The sequence below is a fragment of the Dipodomys spectabilis genome, unplaced genomic scaffold (genome assembly GCF_019054845.1).
Source record: "Dipodomys spectabilis isolate Male_0828 unplaced genomic scaffold, ASM1905484v1 ptg000365l, whole genome shotgun sequence".
Classification (NCBI taxonomy): Eukaryota; Metazoa; Chordata; class Mammalia; order Rodentia; family Heteromyidae; genus Dipodomys; species Dipodomys spectabilis.
This window is the reverse complement of record NW_024871042.1, coordinates 9,640,976-9,664,278: the sequence shown is the minus strand read 5'-3', so window position 1 is coordinate 9,664,278 and position 23,303 is coordinate 9,640,976. Positions and strand designations below refer to the sequence as shown.

Here is a 23,303-nt window from a genome sequence, read left to right as displayed (position 1 = left end):
ATCCTCATTTGAAAGAAATGATGACATAAGAATAAGGGCTATGACTAAAGAGGCATAACTCCTGCCTACGAGTAAGGATAAGTTCAAGCCCTTGTATCAAGAGTGACAGAAACACACACACGAAGAGACACAGAGAGACAGACAAGGAAAAAGAGGGAGGACAGGAGGGTCAGACAGAAGATGGTTATCTTTCACAAGATTTGGAGAACAAAATGACTCATTAAAGTGTGTGTACCTATAATTTTTTTAAAAGAATAAAGAAATAAAAATATGAATCATCTTTTTATCCTTAAAATCATACTAAAATTTAAATACATGTAGTAAGTTTAAAATAATCTTATTGGTTTAAATTTTCCAATTTCTAATGCACATTTTAATATTTTACTATATAAACAACTAAAATAAAAACAATACCTCCATTGAGAAGAATATTTTACCTGCGATAGTAACTCTTCCTTTTCTCCAGCAAGTTTTCGTAGCCTTACATCTAAAACAAATGGAAAGGGCTTTAAACTAAATTTGTAATGGTGAAATCTGTGAACAACTAGACGTTCTTCCAAGTTCATACATAGCAAACATAATCTGATCATTACAGATCTGAACATGAAAAGAAACAAAGGCTTTAATCATATTATAGAAGAGCATTTAATTATACTAAATATATTGCCATACACTGCTTTTCATCAGGGCAAAAAATACACTTGTTCCCAGAATAGAAAGAAACTGAAGTACAAAAAGGAACCATTTACTTGTTTCAAAAACTGACGAGCTTTCATCAGGATCTAGACAACTCAAACACCTATGGCGTTGAAGGCTTAAGCCTATAGCAAGAGAGATAACCAACTATGGGAGAGGTGATGATGTGAGAGTGGGACTGTGAGGCAAGCTTGAGGAAAGGTAACAGAGGAGCACAATGGTGGAAGAAAGCAAAGCCCCACAAAAACTGGTGGGCAGAGGGAAGGACACACACTCTTAAGATGGGACACCCTACGGCAAGTCTGAGACTGGGATGCAGTCACCAGGGCCCACCTACAGCTGGTAGACAGGATTGCTTTTCCCCTCTGGAGATGAGGAAAGACTTATAGTTTATTTGAACCTGGTCAACCTGGCGATAGCCTATGTTCTGATTTCCTCAGCCCTCCAGACAGGTAGGCAGGCACTTGAGCTGTCTGTTGCCATCGATACCTTCAACTCTCTATCTCTTCCCTCTTGCTCATGGGCTACCTTTCTCTGCCTTATCAACCTGCTCTACAATTGATTAAATTTCTGGAATCCTGTACATTACAGGATATGCTTAACTTTTTCTTTTTTTGGGGGGGGGGACAGTCGTGGGGCTTGAATTCTGGGCCTGGCCAGTGTCCCTCAGCTCTTCAGCTCAAGGCTAGCACTTGAACCACAGTGCCGCTTACAGTTTTCTGGTGGTTAATTAGAGATTGGTTAATTGGACTTTCCTGCCCTGGCTGGCTTTGAACCGTGATCCTCAGATCTCAGCATCCTGAGTAGCTATGATTATAGGCGTGTGCCACCTGTACCCAGCTTAACTAACTTTTAAAATGCTTTCAACTGTGCTACTGTACCTTAACAGTACCTCCCATTCCTGCAGAAAACCTGTGAATAACTAAAATAAGGTGATGGAAAAGGGGAAAAAAGGCTTTCCCCCCAATAAATGAAAGTAAGCTCATAGCACACTATCTATCTGAGCTATTTTTCTTCCTCTAGAGTAGGATTCTTAGTAGGCGTAATGAACAGGTCTCTGTGTGTTTTTCTGGAGAGACATGTCATTAGATTCTTGAAGAAATCACATTTTTTTGTTTTTGTTCCAGTCCTGAGGCTTGAACTCGGGGCCTAGGTGATGCTCCTGAGCTTTTCTGATCAATGCTAGCACTCTACCACTTGAGCCATAGTTACTCCAGCTTTTTTGGTGGTTAGTAGGAGATAAGAGTCTCATGGACTCTCCTGCCTGAGCTGGCTACAAACAGTGATCTGATCTCAGCCTCCTGAGTAGTTAGGATTACAAATGTGAGCCAGCAGCACCCAGCAAAGGATCACACTTCAGAGGCTTAGGTTTTAAGAGGCTTGAAAACCCTGATTTACATGTCATGTCTTCTAATACCTGTCTTCTCAATGATCTATTTCTGCAGTAGAGCCAGGCTGGCTCTACATGTCTGTAATCCTAGTTACTAAGGAGGCTGAGATCAGAGGATTATGGTTCAAAGACAGCCCTGGCAAGAAAGTTATGAGATTCTTATCTCACCACTACACTCTTATTAACCACCAGAAAACCAGAAATGGAGCTGTAGCTCAAAGTGGTAGAGTATTAGCCTTGAGCAAAAGAACTCAGGGACAATTGCCCTGACCCCAAGTTCAAGTACCAGGATGAGGAGGGAGGAAGGGAGGGAGAGAAGAAGGGAAGGAAGGAAGGAAGGAAGGAAGGAAGGAAGGAAGGAAGGGAGGAAGGAAGGAAGGAAGGAAAAGTAAAAGTAAAACTAAAGGAAGGGTGGGTGGTAAGCAAAAGGCTGAACAACTAAACAGTAGAACAAAAAACCAGATCTTCCAGGAAGAAGAAACAAAAAACATACTGATAAGTCTCCTGCCCACCCAATGTCCTTGCAATTCGCATGCTGACTCTGCTTTAAATGAAAGGTAATGTGTTTTTATCTGGGGCACTTCTATCCAGGAGCTTTTGTGGCTAAACCAAAACCTGACAATGATTTAAATGCTAGTTTCCCAAGGTCAAGAATGTCTATTAGAAATGTCCAGATTCTGATCCTGTTAGAGGATTTAGACAAATCTCAAATAGTCTCTTACATTGTTTTTATTTTCCAAGATGGGATATGAACAAGCTGGAAGCCTAACAACATTAATCCAAAACAAAGCAAAAACAGTATCTTACCTAGTGGTCCTTCTCCTGCTGATTCCAAGACCTGAGCAGCTTCCTGAGACACAACAGCAATGGCTCCAACCATGGGTTCATGATTAACATCACCATTGGGAGTACCATCAGGGATTATAACTAAGCCATGTTTCTGTGGGGAAGAAAACAATCATCAGCAAAGATGGTCCACACTGAAGCAGCAAGCTCTGAGAGATAACGCTGTAAGAATGTATGAGTGACATAGGTAAAACCTAGTTAGAATTAGTTACATGGATTATGCCTCTGTAGAGGAAATGATTTATTCCTCTGAATTGAAACTCCTTTTGCATTCAGGTGAACAAAGATATTGGGAAGGAGGGAAAGAAAACAGCATAGCAGTGAGAGCCGGAGCCCTAGGCCCGAGTTAAACATACCTCTGTTGTGTTCGCTGTCTTCTGCAAGTCAGCAAGCTCCTCTCTAAGCACATCTCGCTCATTCCTAAGGCAGGCAATATGTTCTCTCTGTTTCTCTAGGGCCTGGTTTTAGGCAAGGTAGCAATGGAAAGAATAGCATAGATAAAGAGCAAGTGAAAGGTAACTAATTCAAATAAGCAAAGTTAAAGGCCTATGAAGCAAAAGAGCAGTTAAGGAGTTTGGGAACAAGCAGACAGAGGAAGAATAGTGTCCAGATACAAAGTTTCCACAGAGTCCTAGTAGAAACTAGTTCTCATGCATAAATTTGGCAAAACATGCTTCTCACATCAAACATCAAAACAAATCTTTCTTTTACAGTCAATGGTCAAGAAAACAAGAAACAGAAGATGAAGACAGCAGCACAAGTTAAATTTTCCTTACTGACCTCCTCGGTACATTTTCATTTGGTAAAGTAATACTTCTTATGTTTAATTAAAACAGTTTATATTTTTTTTAAATACTGTTTTTTTTAACTAAAAACATGGCTTGAAAAACAATTGGTATATGTAACTTATTTGACTTAAAAAATTAGCCATGTGATCTTTATGACAAAACATTCAAAAGGATTCTAAAAGATCTTTTTTTCTGTTAATTTAACAAGTACAAATAAGACTCTGGTTTTCTGAATACTTTCAAAATATAAAAAACAAGGCTGGCAGTGGTGGCTCATGCCTGTAATCCTAGCTACTCAGGAGGCTGAGATCTGAGGATAACGTTGCAAAGCCAGCCCAGCCAGAAAAGTCTGAGACTCTTATCTCCAATAAACCACTAGAAAACCAGAAGTGGCACTGTGGTTCAAGGTAGAGCACTCTCCTTGAGCTGAAGAGTGCAGGGACAACAGGCACCCAGGTCCAGAGTTCAAGTCCCATGACCAACAACAACAACAAAAAAAAAAAAACAGGGACAGTGTCTAGGCCCTGAGTTCAAGCCCCACAACCAAACAAAAAACATTATTTAAAAAAAAAAAGCAATGTATGGCAGAGTAGGAGTTTCAAAATCAAGCTTAGAGGTTCTGGCACATACCTAAGCCTCAATCTTCTCATGTGAAAATAGGAAGGGATAATTGCAGTTCCCACACCCCCCAGGTGGAGGCTCAGTGGCAGTGTCAGACAACAGAGGTTCAGGAAAAGCAGTCTTATGTCTTTACTGAGCATTTCCCACTTTTTCTTAAATCATAACTGTCAACTTGGGAGGGTAGTGCAGAAGCAGGAACATAGTTATATTACGTAATAAAATAAATCAAACTTTAAAGCACTACTATAATAAGTAGTATGTACCAGTTGAGCTACTTAAAAAAGGCTTTCTCTACATATTGTTTCTCTACATATTTTTCTAACAGCATTCCCATAACCCAAAAAAATTACAACAGGTAACTTTTACTGCAATTTGTGAACTCTGAAAGTGGGTTAACTGCTTAGTTATTGATGGCCGCATATTGGGCAACTTTAAAATTTCATTACAATCCTATTTTGCAACCAAATTGTTAATAAGCAATGGTCAGCACCACACGATGGTAGCCACTACCATTACATATCAGAACAAAAGTTACTAATTTATATAATTTCCCCATTATACATTATTTTATATGTAAAATGTCTCCCTTACATATTCTGAAACATACTATTTGTCTTAGCCTCATTTTAAAGATCAGAAAATTAAGGCCCACAGAAAGGTGGTTTATTTTATTTTTGTCCAAATCACAATAAGTAGCAAGGCCTGAAAATGAATATCACAACCTAGACAGCATTCTGTTCATGTAATGTCTGAAAAAGAAGTCTATAGAGTAAGTCTTCTCTTTACTTATCCAAATTGCAGTATCAATATCTAATTTCCTTTCCACAAACTTTGGAAATTCAAAAGAAGTGGTGTGTCTCAAGTTAGTCTGCAAATTAATCACTTTGAGTTTCTAGCACCACAGGGCCTATAACATTTGAAGCTAGTACTGACATTCTATTTCATTAATAACAAATGAAACATTAAAAGAATTAAGCTATATTTGCAAGCAACACCATCCTTTTAACTGATGTTGGGTTAGAAATCTTGGTTACAGGTATATCTACATGCATACATGTGCCATGCATCACGACATATAACTGAGTGATCACCTTTACAACATGCTCCACAGGAATACTAATAAACAGAAAAGACCTCTTAGGAACAGACCAATTTGAAACTAGGAATTCTAGCAAATGTTTGACATTTGCTCCTCATTCCACATTTATAGTACTAGGTTTTATTTTTTTACAGTTTTTAATTTTATCTTCTCACAATTATATATGGGAAAATAAAATACATATTTTATATTTTCCCATTTGACCAAAAACTTCAGAAACTACTGAAATACCTTATATTTAAACCAAATATAGCCATGCTGAATCTGAAATCCTCTGTATTACCTGACCATATAATCACCATCCTTGGGTTTCCATGTACCAATAATTGTTTCCACAGATTTTTTTTTTAGAGTAAAAGTATACATTTGTAGAAATATAAACAATTCCTTTTTCCTGAGCTAACCTCAAATTGTACAATCAAGAAGCCAAATACGGCTGGGCATGGTGGCTCACCCCTGTTACTCTAGTAAGAAGCAGATTTCAGAAGGATCAGGGCTGTTCTCAAGAACAGATAAAAAGTTTCTAAGACCTCCTCCCCACCATAAAGCTGGACTCAGTAGCACAATTCTGTCAAGAAACACCAAGCATAAATACCAGACCATATTTTTAAAAATAACTAAAGCAAAAAAATAAAAGGTAAAGCAAAAGGGCTGGGGAGATAGTTCAAATAGAGTACCTGCCTAGCAAGCACAAGGCTGAGTTCAAATCCCATACTGCTTCCCCGCCAAACATATTAGGCTGAACTACTGGGCTGAACTTTTGAGTAACAGATGCAATTGCACTATAGCATAAACAGATCTAGCCAGAATGGAGATCTTGGCCTTTGTATATACCTATGTTACACATGGGCACTTGAGAAGAATAGCAGTGGAACCAAAAGTAAAATGACTAATCTCAATGAAAAAGAATGGGAAAAAGTTCTACCTGGGTAATATTGACATGTTTCTTCATTAAGTTACTAATATAATTCTTGAAAATGAAGCTTGTGATACATCAGGTATCTCTCGACTTAAAAGTTGAGAGAAGAGCTGGGAACATAGCTTAGTGGTAGAGTGCTTGCCTAGCATGCATGAAGCCTTGAGCTCAATTCCTCAGTACCACATAAACAGAAAAGGCCAGAAGTGGCACTGTGGCTCCAGTAGTAGAGTGCTAGCCTTGAACACAGAGAATCAGGGACAGTGGTCAGGTCCTGAGTTCAAGCCCCAGGATTGGCAAAAAAAAACAAAAAAACAACAAAAATCAAGAGCCGCTACCAGATATTGGGGCACTTTTCTGTAATCACAGCACTTGGGAGGTGGAGGCCGGAGGATTTAACTTGGCCTATGCTAAAAAGCAAGATCTTGACTCAAAAAAAAAAAGTCTGTCATTCAGTCTGTCATATGCTGCACAAAAAAAGAAATACTGTTTGATTCCATTAATATCAGATACCTAGAATAATTAGACACATCGATTTAGACAGAAGAAAGAAGGCTGCCGGGGTAGGAAATGAGGTGGGTAACATGCTCAGTGGGTATAGAGTATTAACTAGAAATGAAAACATCCTAAGATGGATGGTGATGGTAACAGCTAGTACAGCAATGGGAACTGACTTAACTCCATTAACTGTGCCCTTAAAATAGCTACAATAATGAACTGTATTTGTATTTTAACTTTATTGTGTGTGTGCTGGTCCAGGAGTTTGAACTCAAGGGCCTGGGACCATCCCTGAGCCTTTTTTTCCCCTCCCTCAAGGTTAGTGCTCTACCAACTTGAGCCACAGTTATACTTCTAGCTTTTGGGTGGAGACTTTCCTTTCCTAGGCTGGTTGCAAACTAAGATCCTCAGATCTCAACCTTCTGAATTGCTACAATTACAGTCATGAGCCACAGATTCTTGGCTATAACATTTTTTAAATGGTAAAATTATAAAACCAGACGAGTATGGTTGGACATGTTGTCTTATGCTTACAATATTAGCTACTCATGGGTTGGGAAGGTGGCTCAGTGGTAGAGCGCTTGCCTTGCATGCATGAGGCCCTGGGTTCAATTCCTCAGCACCACATAAGCAGAAAAAGCCAGAAGTGGCGCTGTGGCTCAAGTACCTAGAGCACTAGCCTTGAGCTGAAGAGCTGAGGGACAGTGTCCAGGCCCAGAGTTCAGGCCCCACAACTGGCAAAAAAAAAAAAAAAAAATTAGCTACTCAGGATGCTGAGATTAGGAAGATTACAGTTAAACTTAACCTAGGCAAAAAGTTCGTTTTTTTTTTTTTTTTTTTTTTGGGGGGGGGGGGGTCCGGTCGTGGGGCCTGGCCTCTGGGCCTGGGCGCTGTCCCTCAGCTCTTCAGCTCAAGGCTAGAGCTCTACCACCTGAGCCACAGCGCCACTTCCGGCTTTTTTTCTTTTTGCTTATGTGGTGCTGAGGAATCGAACCCAGGGCTTCAAGCATGCAAGGCAAGCGTTCTACCACTGAGCCATCTTCCCAGCCCATAGGCAAAAAGTTCTTGAACTCCCATCTTAAGCAAAAAGACTGAGTGTAGTGGTATTCTCCGTCATTTCAGACACAGGAAGCATAAACAGGGTGATCATGTCATCTAAGCCAGCGGGGGTATAAATGTGAGATGACCAACTAAAAAGGGCAAGGGCTGTGATTCAATTGGGGGAATGCCTGAGTTGAAACTTTATGCCACCAGAGAGAGTAAAGAGGAAGAGGGAAAGACGAGAGAGGGAAAGGGATGGACAGAGGAGGAAGGGGAGGGGAGGGGAACAGAGAAGGATGGAGGGAGGAGAAAGAGGAGGAGGGGCAAGAGAGTAAGGAGAAAGGGAGGGGGGGAGAAGAAAGAGGGAGAAAGAAGGGGGAAGGAGAGAAAGGGGAGAATGGAGAGAAAGGAGGGAAGGAGAAGCGAGGGAAGAGAGAGAAAGGAGGAAGGAAGGGAAGGAGGGAGGAGAGAGGATGAGAGACGGGGAGAGAGAGGAGACAGGGGGATGGGGAAAAATTCCTTATGGTGATAGAAATGTTCTATATATTGACTGTATCACATACAGCATGTACAGTGTCCTGGTTTAATACAGTTACAGCTAGGCTAAGACAATCCGTTTGAAATATAGAGACAACTATACAAATTAGAAACCCTGGACCCACAGATTTGTGCCGAGGGAAATTATCTAAGGTCCTACAAAAAGCTCATTCTAGATAGTGATTAAATTTTTAACTATACCTTGCTTATTTCATTGGACACATTTTTCATTTTAAGATTTCCAAGTAAAAAAATCGAATAAAACCAGTTATTCACAATTATGATTAAAAGACTTAATGAAGTTGTTAAATTATCTCCCAGAGAGAAGCATCAGAAAATTATGCAAAATTACCTTTGGTTCTTTAATTTTTTGGTCTATCTTGGAAGCAATGGGGTCTCCTGATATTTTAGTAATGGGGGTTTATAGGATAGAAAATATTAGAGCTAGGCGCCAGTGGCTCACGCCTGTAATCCTAGCTTCTCAGGAAGCTGAGATCTGAGGATCACGGTTCAAAGCCAGCCCGGGCAGGAAAGTCTATGAGACTCTTATCTCCAATAAACTACCAGAAAACCAGAAGTAGTGCTGTGGCTCAAGTGGTAGAGCGCTAGCTTTGAGCTGAAGAGCTGAGGGCCAGTGCCCAGGCCCAGAGTTCAAGCCTCATGACCGACTAAACAAATAAAATAAATAAATAAATAAATAAGGTAATAGACATTGCTGACAGCATGGGCTTTGCAACATTGCTTATACTGGAGGATATGACTTAGGGTTCACATTCAGCCATCTATCTCTCACAGGTGGTCTGAGGGAGCTTTGCCTGTAATTCTCTACTCCACACAACATTGAACCAAATAAGCCACACCCCTTCCCTGATAGTGTCTTGGTAGCTTCATCTGAGTGGTTCCCCTACTATGGAAAAGAGCTCATGCCAAGAGAAGGGACTGCCAGCCACAGGCCACTTAAGTTGAATTGGTGGATATTTTTCAGCTTCCAGTTTACTTGGAATCTACCTGCAAGGCTAAGCAAAATAGCAATAGAATTTGTCCTTATCTAGGCCCCTGATTTGAGGAGTCTGGAGTTGTAATTAGATTACAAAACAATTTGGAAACTTAGTAGTCTTCCTTTCCTAACCACTTCCATAATTAACTGATTTTTAATCCCTTCACCAAGGATTCTCAGGATGCTAATAACACTTTCTCCATCTCTATATTCATAATTTTCTTGCTTTTTATCCAAATTCTTATAAGAATATCAAACCCAAAGAGTTTGAATTAGATGCCTGAAGCTGCTTTTTTAAGTCAATATCATAAAAAACAACTTCTTTTAAAAGTTCCTACTTGTAGGTTTCATAAGCCCTCTCAGATAGAAAGAAAAACTATTTCCCAGCATGATGTCTGTTTTCCCATCAAAGTATCTTTGCTTTTGGTCATATTTATATTGTATACTCAAGAACAAATTTTTGGGAATCTGTGAGTCAAATTTTATTGGTCTATTCCTTATTCCTCATGAATAAGCTTCAAACAAAAGCTCAATTTATCTCATACCCCAATTTTTTTATCTTTCCAAAGAAGTGTCTCCTGGAGGTCAAACACCTCTTTTGTCATGGTGTCTATTTTCTGCTGCATATGCTGATTCTCCTGCAGAAGACGGGAGGAAAAGTAATTGAAAGCAAAAGAAAACACGGAGGAAGTTAGAGGGAGGAAAACAGAGCAAAAATAAAGGTGATAAACTCTTAAAAAAAGGAAAAATCATTGACAAACAGAAAGGATAAGAGTGGTATGCTAAAGGAAAGATATTATCTATTTGAAACTTCTTCACTTGCCCCAGCATAAAAGTAGTCAAAAGTGGGCCAGGAGACATGGTGCATTTGCAGAATGTGTGCTAGGTATATGAAAAGGCCTTGAATTTGATCCTCAGCATCACAACAAAATTAAAAAAAAAAAACTAAAAAGGAGGTAAGAGAGGAGGGGAAGAAAGGGAGAAAGGGAGAAAGGGAGAAAGGGAGGAGTAGAAGGGAGGAGAGGGCAGGGCAGAAAGTTGGGAATAAATGATTGCTCCAATCACAGTTATGTGGCAACAAGGCAGCCAGATAACTTTGTTTTCTTTCCTTTTTATGTCTGACACCAGGTCTTGAATTAGGTACCTGAAACTTCTGCTCACTGGCTGAACCTTGTCTCCAACCCAATGGTTGATTTTTTTTTTTCTTTCTAAATATATAAACAAATGATCTTTTACCACAGTGAAGTAGTAATAGTTTTTATTTCTCTAAATCAGAAATAAAATAGATACAGCTCAGCTTGAGAACTTTTGATTTTGTTAACAGAAGCAAGAACATCATGAATTATAAAGGAAACATCACTTTTTAGAAAAACCAGAACTTAACTTTCAGTAATTCTCAACTCTTCTGATGAAGTAATGCTGATTAATTTATACCTGTGTAATAGGTTCCCTCCCAATACATTACTTTGTCTGCCTTCCCACACAAATCTTCTAGAGACCAAAAGCATTACTTGTCACACTCAAGGTTTTACAGATAATAACATCTGAAAAGATATTCGTTGCAAATTCAGGCCAAAAAAGGCCTAAAACCACAGAAACCACAGTGACAAATTATAGAAAACAGGGCTGGGAATGTGGCTTAGTGGGAGAGTGCTTGCCTAGCCTGCATGAAGCCCTGGGTTCAATTCCTCCGTACCACATAAACATAAATAGCCAGAAGTGGTGCTATGGCTCAAATGGTAGAGTGCTAGCCTTGAGCACAGAGAGGCTCAGGGACAGGCCACGCCCCATGATTGGCAAAAAAGAAAAATAAATTATAGAAAACAACATTATTATCCTCTAAATGTAATATGCAATTAAAAACAGCTAACCAGCTTGAAATAAGCTATTGAATTTGAGAAGCAGCTCCCAGAGCATTTTTATTATTTTTGAAATCATAAAAGTGGGAAGGTATATACCTTAATTCTGATTGGAAATTGACACAAAAAAAATTAAAGGACAAAAAAAATTATTTCACATTGTTATTAAATAGCAACAGAATACAGAATTTATCTGGATAATATGCTCCCAAACAACATGCAAAAACTAGGAGAACTAATTCATTTATAATCTCGCAAATCCATAATCTTATCTATATCTGCATTTAGAATCCACAAGTTGTAGCTATATTCCTTTTAAAAATGGCACAAATGGTTGGGCATGGTATAGTTCATGCCTGTTATCTTAGCTACTCAGGGGGCAGAGACTGTAGTTCCAAACCAATTCAGGCAAGATGTTTACAAGACCCCATATTTCAACAATAAAGTATGGGTATAGTGGTACACATCTGTTACCCCAGCTACACTAGAAATATAAATAGGAAGATCATGGTACAGGTCCAACCAAAATATATAAAATAAAGCAAAAAGGGTTGAAGGCATGACTCACATGATACAGCACCTGCTTAGAAAGCACAGGCTGAGTTCAAACCTTAGTACTGCCAAAAAAAACAAAGAGGAAGAAGAAGAGGAGAAAAATCCACAAAAGAAGATGGCCTTCAATTTCTTTTCCTCTACTAAGTAATTCTCAAAGTCATTTACAGGCACAGATTAAGGAAAGTCTGAGGGGAAAGAAAGAAAGAGGAAGAGAAGGGAATAGGATGGAGAGAAGGAAAGCCAAGAGTCTGAATCACCAGAAATGAGAACAAGTGTAGTAAGTGTGGTATCTCTCCTGGATAACTAAGAGCTGATCTTCCTGATATTACTATCCTATAATCAATATTAAATACTGGGCAGGATACCCCTGGACCTCTTATCTATAAAACACTTCAAGAGGAAAAGCCACATTTAAAGAACACATACACAGAAAGTGTTAAGTCTGAAAGGACAAGTGTTTTCAAAGTTCTTGCTGGACTGTGCCTCTACCTACTAAGATGTTGCCAATATTGTCCCACATGGAGTTCCTCCATAGTAGAAACTTGCAACTTCTATATACAAGGGATGGACCTGGACAATTTCTTCTTTTATAGATTAGCTACCTCAGAAATGTTTCTTTTTTGGAAGAATGTGTGTGTGTGCGTGTGTACATGCATGTGTTTATACCACTATCACAGTTTTAACTCAGGATCTCTCCCTTGACTTCAGAAATGTTTTTGCCTGAGAAGATCAGAATTCTTACTTCTCCAGAATTCTCCCCAAAAACAGAATTCATTAGGTTCTAAAGAATGCTTTTCTGGCATTTTCCATTTGTCTAAATTTTAAGATTTCTTTTGGAAAGAGTGAGCTTATTTCTACTATTAAAGGAAGAACTGTTCATAGGGTTTATAAGTATAAATTTTCATTTTTATTTTACTTATTCATTTTTTTTTTGTCGGTTGTGGGGCCTGAACGCTGGGCCTGGGTGCTATCCTTCAGCTGTTCAGCTCAAGGCAAGCGCTCTACCACTTGAGCCACAGCACCACCTCTGGCTTTGTATAAGTATGAATTTTTAAAATCTGACTTTAGATTTGTTGGAAAAATTTTAGGAGGCAGCCAAATGTGAACATAAGCAATCTTTGCAGCACTTTACCTTTCTTCTCCTAAGACATATGCCTTCATCCTATCCAACTAATTTATTTTCAGAACTAAGTATTCCTTCAGTTCACATACCTCAATAAGTTCGTCTCTTTGCCGAAGGCCTTCTTTAAGTTCATCCATCTTGTGCTGCAGCACACTACACATGTGTTTCTGCCTTTCCAACTCCTGTTAAAGAAATGACATCTTTTATACAGTTCACAGCATACAACAAATTTGAGTATTTGCAATAAAACACAGAGATCAAGAATGACTTTCAGAAATATGCCTAGACTGCTGACTTAGAATAACCTAAAACTAAACATCCAATAGGAAGATTAAAAAATTTTATATAAAGTTTTCGTAGGGAACCAGTGGCTCATGCCTGTAATCCTAGCTACTCAGGAGGCTGAGATCTGAGATCACAGCTCAAAGCCAGCCTGGGCAGGAAAGTCTGTAGGACTCTTATCTCCAATAAACGACCAGAAAACCAGAAGTAGTGCTGTGGCTCAAGTGGTAGAGCATTCACCTTGAGCCGAAGAGCTGAGGGACAGCACTCAGGCCCAGAGTTCAAGCTCCATGACCAAAAACAAAACAAAAAACAAAAAAGCTTTAAAGGTTTCATCTCATATGGTGAAGATAAGAAACAGCAAGGGAAGGGAAAACAAACTCTACAGGCACTTAAAAAAAAAAAGAGTAGCCAAAGAGTAGGGGGAGGTATTTGAAATGACTCAAAACTCTACAAGCAAGACAAAGAATTGAGGCAATAGTTAAACTACATAAAAATTAAAGCTTTTGAATAGCAAAAGACAGCACAAAGTAAAAATAGAGATGACAATTTGCTAAAAGTTTAAATTTATTTTCATAAACAAAAGGTCACTACTTATCCATATGGAGAATCCTTTAAAATTGGAAACAAAAAAAAAATGTGCTACATGAAAAAACCACCTAAAGAAATAGACAGTTAACAGAAAAATGTAATGAAAAATGTAATGGTTACTTGCAAGGTAGGATCTTGTTTTATGCCTGGGCCAGCCTGAGCTATGTATGACCTTCCCACTGTGTTTTGCTGTGTTGCTGGGAATGACAGCTATGAACTACTGCACATAACCATTGTGCCTCTCCAGTATCTGAAAACATAGGCACATGAGACCAGGATTGGCCACTGGTTGAGAAGGAATCTCATAAACTTTTAAGTACAGTTTGGCCTTGAACTGTGATACTCTCATATCCACCTGCCAAGTAGCTAGAATTTATTGTTAAAAGTACTTTTAAGGGGGAAGGGAAAAAACAAATTGTTTAAATAGGGATACAGGTGGACCCATTGCAACAATAAGACATACAAGTCGTATGTTGAAAACAAACTTTACAACTTTGGTGGGGGGAGGGAGGAGGAGGGTTGAGTGGGGGAGGATGGAAACAAAGGAGGAGGCTACAATGCTTGATAAGAAATGTACTCATTATCTTGCCCATGTAATTGTAACCCCTCTGTACAGTATTTTCACAATAAAAAAAAACAAATTATTTTAATGTTTATGAATTGAAATTAGAACAACAAAGCGTCCACAAGATGACAGTGATTAACTATGCAGTGGTTAAAAGAAATGACAAAAGGGGCTGGGACGGTGGCTCAGTGGTAGAGCGCTTGCCTCCATGCATGAGGCCCTGGGTTCGATTCCTCAGCACCACGTAAGCAAAAAGAAAAAAGCTGGAAGTGGTGGTGTGGCTCAAGTGGTAGAGCGCTAGCCTTGAGCTGAAGAGCTGAGAGACAGCGCCCAGACCCAGAGTTCAGGCCCCACGACTGGACCCAAAAAAAAAAAAAAGAAATGACAAAAATGTCTTACATCATATGTACTATACAATCTGAAGATAATAAAAATCAAGGTGGAGAGCTGGGTGCCAGCCTGGGCAAGAAACTCTGTGAGATTCCTGTCTCCAATAAACTACTCAAAAAAGCTGGAAGTAGTGATGTGGCTCAAATGAAAGAACACTTGCCTTAAGTGAAAGCAGCTCAGGGACAGCACCAAACCCTGAGTTCAAGCCCCAGGACTACTATTTTCTAAGAAAGAAGAGCTATAAATACTATAGATGTACATTAAGTGCTCTCTACATGTTAATTAAGATGGCTAATATATCTTCTTAGATTTAAAAAATAGAAAAAAAAATATAGCCAGACCCACAGAAATAAAGGCTGCATGGTTTCCCTCATTTGTGGTAGATGAAATGTACCTATACACTAAAACGTTAGGTGGTAATCAAATTGTTACAAATGAATTAACTGAAGTATAATAGACTATGGAAAGCTCAAATAGTATCATCCTTTAGAAGGACTAGGTTAAAGCTCAACAAAATCAACATCAAGAAATGCGTAGATGCAAGAAGGGGAGTGGGGACAAGGAGAGAGGGGCAGATAAATGAAGGGAAGAGGTGGGGAAGAATTCACAAAATTGAGAAAAGTAATGGAAGGAGAGGGTCAAAGGAGTGTGAGAATATTGAAGGGGGTGACATTGGTCAATATGTACTATATTCATAAACTGCTTTGGTAAATGACATCTTTGTACAACTAAAAGATCATTTTCAGAAGAAAGGAAGAAATAAGGATTTTTCATATATTTCTCTGCTGATTTAAGATCTACCTATTTTACATAATTTTAAGACAAAGTTAGATTTTAAAACAAATCTAATGTCTATCAAAAGAAAGGACTGGGTGCCAGTGGCTCACGCCTGCAATCCTAACTACTTAGGAAGTTGAGGATCGCTGTTCAAAACCAGCCTGGGCAGGAAAGTCTGTGAGACTCTTATCTCCAATTAACCACCAGAAAAACAAATGTGGTGCTGTGGCTCAAAGTGGTAGAGCACTCGCCTTGAGCTGAGGAGCTGAGGGACAGTGCGCAGGTCCAGAGTTCAAGCCCCACAACAACAACAACAACAACAAAAGGCCTCTTGAGTGAGTTCAAGTCCAGCTAGGGCTATAGAATGAGAACCTACATTTAAAATAAAATTAAAAAAAAAAAGAATGGAGTGCAGAGTATGATGGTACACACCTGTAATCCTAGCTCTCTGAAGACTAAAGCCCAAGTGAGATACACAACAAGAGACTCTCAACAAAACAAATAGCCATGTGGCTTCTACCTGTGATCCTAGCTATTTGGGAAGTTGAGATGAAAAAGATTTTGGGTTGAAACCAGCCTGGGCATACATATGAGACACTTCTTCAACCCATGTCTGTGCACACTGGTGCAAATCTATCATTCCAGTTACAAAGGAAGCTGAGAGGGAGACAATCATGGTTCCACGCCAACCTGAGCAGAAATGTCTGTGAGATTCTATCTCAGTGGAAGAAGCTGGCCATGTCATCCCAGCTACTGCAGGAAGTATAAAATAGTCAGATCATTATCCAAACATGGGCCTTGGCAAAAAGCTAGATCTTATCTCAAAACAACCACTGCAAAGGGCTTGAAAAAGAACCACTGCAAAAAGGGCTGGCTCAGCAATGGAGCACCACCTAACATGCCCAACAAGCCCAAGGCCCTAAACTAAAACAAGGAAAAAATAGTGAAGAAAATGGAGTATTGTATATTGAAATATTATTCAGCCTTAGACAGGAAAGAATTCTTGTCACATGCTTCCCCGTGGATGACCATGCTTAAGGATATTATGCTAAGTAAAATGAGCCAGTGACAAAATGAAAATATTATGTAATTCTACTTATTAAGTACTTGTAGTAGACAAATTCAGACAAAAAGTAGAATATCTAGAACAGGGTACTGGGAAGAAGGAAAGAGACAAACAGTGAACATTTTAATAGAAACTAGTTTTCATTTTGTTTTAGTTTTTTGGTCCCAGTCCTAGGGCTTCAATTCAGGGCCTGGGTACCGTCCTTGAGCTTCTTTGCTCAAGGCTTGTGCGATGCCACATGAGCAACAGTTCCACTTCCAGCTTTTCGGTGGTAAATTGGAGATTAAGAGTCTCATGGACTTTCCTGCCTGGGCTGGCTTTGAACTATGATCCTCAGATCTCATTCTCCTTAGTACCTAGGATTATAGGCATACATCACCAGTGCACAGCTTAAAGCTTCGTTTTGCAAAATAAAAAGTTCTAGAGATTTGATGCAAAATAACACAAAGACACAGATTATCACTACTGAACTGTTCCCTTTAAAATGTAAATTTTATATTGTACAATTTTTACCACAATAAAAAATAAAAACAAAAAATTTAAAAGTAATTCCTACATATTGGAGATAAAATGCAGTGAAGCTAGCTATATATCCAGTTAGTGGCATAAACACAAAGAAACTATTTCAAGTAACTTTTTTAAACAATAGTTTGGCTATACAGAGCCAGTGGTGAAAGAAAAAAATAAGCCAAACCAAACCCTTTCAACTATGTTCAGTAATTATATCGATGCCAATCCTGGTATTGTTATTTTAAGTGCTGTAGAAAAAAGAAGTGAGAATAGAATGTAATTGCTATCATCCCTACTGACTCTGAGAACTAAGAATTACAGTGTGGGGAAAAAAGATACAGATTTAACACAGAGGAGGTTAAGTAAAATCCCTAGAGTCCTAACAGGAACTGCAACTATCATAATACTTTGTCATTAAAAATATGTGTTTCCTAGGTATATCCACTGAAAAGATCTATAACATGACCAACTCAGCAACAAAGAACATCCCTGGCACACACAATGCCTTACTAAGAGAAAGGGCTTCCTTGTACAAATGACCAATTAAAGGTCTGAAGCAGAAAATTTCCTTCTGTAAGAAAGCTATTAATTACTGGTTCAAAATAATTGAGAACCATCCTAAAGAGGCTCAAATTTGACAGATATGAGACAATTTGAGCATTAAAAATGCACTGAACCTGTGGGTTGGGATGAAAGAGGGAAACTGAGGGAGAACAACAGAAGGTATGGCATTGATCAAGATGCACTGTACTCATTACCTGACACATGGATTCAAACATTTGGTGTTTCAGCACATTTTAAAAATTATTACTACTAAGGAGTTGTACAAAGAGGCTACAATTCCATGTATGTATAAGAGAATAAAATAATTAGTCATTATGAAAGGATACTAAACAACTCCTTATTTTGAAACTTAAAATCAAAGAATCAAGTCTTTATTTTGCCTTTTCTATGTAAACTATGTGAGTAATAAGAGATGAGGAAGTTTCTCAATAAAGATGGACTAAAAAAACAAAGCATAGGAAGGTAAGAAAGACAACCTAGAAGATGGAAAAATACTGTAAATTATGTATTTAATAAGGGACTTACATATAGAATATATAGTCTTACTACTCAATAATGAAGACAAATAATCCAATTAATAATAGGCAAAAGATCCAAATAGATGTTGCACAAATTTTACCCAAAAGCCCAAAAGATACTCAAAATCATTAGTTTATCAGTAAGATGCAAATCAAAACCATATCCACTAGAATGAGTAGAATTAAGTGTGGAGAAATCAGAACCCACATACACTACTAGTAACAAAGTTAAACATGTGACCTAAACACAATCTAAACCTTAAACATCTGACCTAAACCTAACATGTGTTAAACATATGAACTTGTAACAAGTACATACTTAAGAAAAAGGACAACACTGTATTTATATTAAAAAATTGTGCACCTGTTTATGGCAATATTCATAGTAGCCAAAAGGAAGACATAAACCAGATGCCCATCAGTACAAATATGGAGATCTAAACCATAGTATATTAATACATTACAAGAGGGAATGTAGTACTGATAGTGCGAGCACATTATGAACCTTGAAATCACTACGTTAAGTGAAACACAGTGATCACAAAAGACTACATATAATTCCATTGATACGGATGTCTAGAATAAGGAAATCTACTCAGTCACAATACATCAGTGGTTACTTGTGAATAAGAGACAAAAGTATAGGAAGATGCTAGCTAAAGATTATTTGGTTTCCCTTCTGAGGTAAGGAAAATATTCTAAAGGTGTCTGTGGTGGTGAAAGATGGGCACTTCAGTGAATATGCTAAAACTAAATGGCTAAGTTGTATGATATATAACTGCATCTTAATAAACACTTTAAGATATTAAAATAAGGTTAAATAAATCAGTAATAGTAAAAATCAGAACATCCTATTCTGTGATCTCTAACCAATTACAGGACCTATCCAGCTACTGAAACAAAGAAATGCCAGGCACATGAGCCTCTCAAAAGAAGACAGCACCTCATAAGCAGACTTGCCCAAAAGGCTACAGTTACATTTGATCAAACCTCTGTACATGATAGCCTATTTGCAGCAACTAAAGACGACAAAGGAACATCAGAAAGATGTCATGAGGATGAAAATAACAAAATCTCTAAGACTGCATACCTGTTGATACAAGTAATTCAGAATCATTAATACATATAAATCGCAAGACAAAAAAGTACCTGTCAATTGAGAGGTCTTAAAAGACATAGCATCTAATCTCAAAGTAGGGAATTTACCTGATTTGATTATTTATTTGATACATACTTATACTTGCTTATTTATAGACAAGGTCTCACTGTGTAGCTCAGGCTGGCCTCAGACTCATAATGTGCCTGCCTCTGCCATCCTGAGTGCTAGGATTATAATATATGCCATCAGGACAAGTTCTGATTTCATTTAAAAAAAAAAAACAAAACAGGAATGGGAATGTAGCTTAGTGGAAGGAGTGCTTGCTTAGCATGGATGAAGTCCTGGATTCAATTACTCAGTACCACATAAACAGAAAAGGCCAGAAGTGGTGCTGCAGCTCAAACGGTAGAGTGCTAGCCATGAGCAAAAGAAGCTCAGAGACAGTGCCCAGGTCCTGAGTTCAAGCCCCAGACTGGCAAAAACAAAAACAAATACAAAAAGAAAACTGGTCTATAACATTCCAAAGCTATCAGAAATTTAACAGTGACTAAATATGTAATATGAAGAAGTCAGTCCTAATTCTTCAGGTGTAAAATGATCATTTGACTGAACTTCTAAAAAGAGAAGTCAGGTACAATGGCTCTGCTTCTATCTGAGAAGCAGAGACTGGGGGATCACTGTTGGAGGCCAACTCAATCAATGGCTAGGTATGGCAGCATGCAGTTGTCATCTCAAAATTGACTATGGGTTGACAACAGTTGGAGGCAAGTGATGAGTTTATGAGGATCCATTATATTCCTTTGTATACTTTTTGTATGTGTAAAGCCCATAATAAAGTATTTTAAATGCTAGATAAGCTAGTTCCCTATCCATACGAGTAACTATTAAGAAAGAATAGTATGTTTAAGGCATTCCCAGTCCCTGAAGTAGGAATGAAAACAATGTTTAAAAATGCAATTATTAGGGCTGGGGATGTGGCTTAGTGGTAGAGTGCTTGCCTAGCATGCATGAAGCCCTGGGTTCCATTCCTTAGTACCACATAAACAGAAAAAGCCAGAAGTGGTGCTGTGGCTCAAGTGATAAGAGTACTACTAGCCTTGAGCAAAAGAGAGGACAGTGCCCAGGCCCTGAGTTCAAGCCCTAGGACTGCTCCCCTCACTCCCAAAATTGCAGTTATTATAATTCCAGTAAGAAGCACTAAAGATATTTTGAACAAAATTAGTATTGTTGATGTTACTGAATGGACCTAGTTCTCTACTCTTACCATCTACTGCTACAATGAAAAACATCAAGTGCCTGACATCTTTGTATATCTGTGACAATGAACATGAAGTTTCAAACAAGAGACTACAAGGTAAAAGTAGGCTGGCTAGACCCACTATTTTATCAATAGGTACTATATAGTACATGAACTATATTTCCAGAGAGTTTTAAAAGCTTACTGAAAAGGAAAAAAATACCTAGACATACTAATATTTCTCTATATTTTAGCAAATGATGAAAAAGAAGAATTAATTCAGTAAAAGAGCTAATCAAAGGTATCTATTTTTTAAAATGCAACTAGGTGCTGGTCACTCATGCCTGTAATCCTAGCTACTCAGGAGGCTTAACTCTGAGAGTAGTGGTTCAATGGCAGCTCAGGCAGAAAGTCTATGAAAATCTTTATTTCCAATTAACCACCAAAAAGCTAGACATGGAACTGTGGCTCAAGTAGTAGAGCAACAGCTTTTAGCAAACAAGCTAAAGGACAGTGTCCAGAGCCTGAGTTCCAGGACAATAAAAAGGGTATTTGAGAAGCAGGAAGATAACTCATTTTAATTCTGACCATAAATTAACATGACATTTTCTGAAATAGCTATGAAATGTATGTGGCTAGACAGAAAAAAATCCTTGAGAGAAGCAAAGTATAATGGCTCAAAATCCTCAAAAATTACCGATGGAATGCAAGAATAACTTACCAAAAATCATGGCCTTCTTCAATGGATTACCTAAGGATCCAACATAAAAACACTGAAGAGGCCTTGTTTTTATCTATCTAGACCCAAGTCCTCTTAACCTAACGCTTAAAAATATGCTTTTCAAAACGCAGTTTTAGAAGGTTAAAATATGTTTGTGACTTTAAGTATCACTATTCCACACTACTGTGAAATATGTGAAATTTATGTAATCACCTAATCTCAATAAAAAATTTAAAAATAAAATAAAAAGCAGTTTTAAATTCACTGAAAAACTAGGTAGATGGTACAGAGTTCCCATATGCCTCCTGAACTCCCACACATGCAGTTTTTCCTACTACCAATACCCCATAACAGAGTGGTACATTGGTTTCAATCAGTGAAGCTACAGTGACATCATTATCACCGAAAGGTCAGTTTACCTTATGGTTTACTCTCCTTGTGCATATTCTAAGGGTTTCAACAAATGTGTAACATGTTTCTTCCATTATTGTATGCTACAGAATAATTTTACTTTGCTAAAGTTTATCTATGTTTTGCCTATTTATTCCTCCTCCAAACTCCCATCAAATACTTTCTAATACTTCTTGGAATGATCAAAACTAGAATGAGCATTTCAGTCCATTTAGTCCATAAAGAAAGAAATCACTATGACTACTAAAGAGTATTAATGCCTGAGGGAGACTGTATAAATGACATCTTTCTCCCTTTATTATGTACAAGTGCCAATTGTTTCTAGCAATTTATCAATACATAGTACCTCAATTATTTTTTGCTTTTATAGTGGCATTATAGAAGCAATACATTTGTCCTCTCTTTAGACTGATATTAACAATTTTTAATTGTCAACTTTAATTATTTTATTTTTGGAACAGCGTCAGGGTTTGAACACAGGGCCTCATGCACTCATGTGGATTTTTCCCTTAGGACTAGTACTTTATGTCTTAAGCCACATATGCAGCCCTCAAGAAACTTTTTTTTTTTTTGTCCTGGAGCTTGAACTCTGGGCTTGGGCGCTGTCCTTGTGCTCTTCAGCTCAAGGCGAGCACTCTACTGCTTGAGCTACAGCACCACTTCTGCCCTCAAGAAACTTTTAAGAACCCAGTTCGTTTTCTACAGTTGTCCAGTAGCAAAATCAGGACCTTAGCAGTGGCTTTTATTTTTGAACTGTGCATTTTAACAAAGCTTTTTAACCTCTAAAGAAAATCTGTCAATTTCTGACCAATGAATATAAACTGTTATTTTTAAGTAAATGTTTAAAGCTTCTGTCCAGTTATTTAGAAAGTGAGTCTTTTGAACCATTTAGAAGTTCACAGAAAAAATAAATCAGCTTAGACTCATTAAGTATTTCTGGAGTTGTGTTGTAGCTCCATGCACTTATAAGAAGAAAAGGTAAGCTATTCAAGGAAATTATCCCAATTTGATCAGAAAATAAAAGATAAAACTTGAATTGCACTCTACTCTACTCCCCGCAAAACTGAAAAGAATATAAGCTTTCTTCAGAAAATAAAAATTTTACTGGAATATCCTCCAAAAGTAGCAATCTTTCATTAACCACATCACTATTTACATGGCAGGCTTTTATTTTTCTGACCTAAGAAAATGGCATGGTACATAATAAGCAATTAATTACCTTTGATTTTTCCTCATTTTCTCTATAAAATTCTGCCATCTGTTCCTCTTGTTCTTCAATAACATCCTTGAGGGTGTCTACCTGGTAGATCAGATTGTTCTTTTCATTGTCCAACTGTGCATTAGAAACCATGGCTTTCTTGTATTTCTCTTCCACTTCAGACAAGGACTCCTAAATGACAAAATCATTAGCTTGAAATCTAAGATATGTTCATTGTGTACATATAACAGAAAATCATAGCATTGGCACAAACACATTAATATTGCATTCACAAAATATAGGTGTTTTAAGAATTCCTTGTTTAGTTACATGCACATAAAACAGAGAGACAAAATACATTCCCTCTTTGCTCCCAAGAAAACAAAATCAAGCAGTAATGTAGCTCTG

At 38.0% G+C, this 23,303-nt stretch overlaps 1 protein-coding gene across 8 annotated transcripts in view; it reads right to left on the bottom strand.

Moving 5' to 3' along the window:
• The window catches only part of Lrrfip2 (LRR binding FLII interacting protein 2), a 114,987-nt gene that overhangs the window by 13,613 nt on the left and 78,071 nt on the right, over positions 1 to 23,303 (bottom strand). For 7 of the 8 annotated variants that reach the window (XM_042666460.1, XM_042666461.1, XM_042666462.1 and 4 more), the window contains 4 exons: positions 22,917 to 23,087; positions 13,056 to 13,148; positions 2,894 to 3,026; positions 438 to 487 (listed from right to left, as the gene is read on the bottom strand). In XM_042666460.1, coding sequence (XP_042522394.1) covers positions 438 to 487; positions 2,894 to 3,026; positions 13,056 to 13,148; positions 22,917 to 23,087 — 447 coding nt within the window. Of the gene's footprint in view, positions 1 to 437; positions 488 to 2,893; positions 3,027 to 3,288; positions 3,391 to 9,974; positions 10,068 to 13,055; positions 13,149 to 22,916; positions 23,088 to 23,303 lie in introns of all 8 variants that reach the window. The other variant, XM_042666459.1, reaches the window with a different exon arrangement.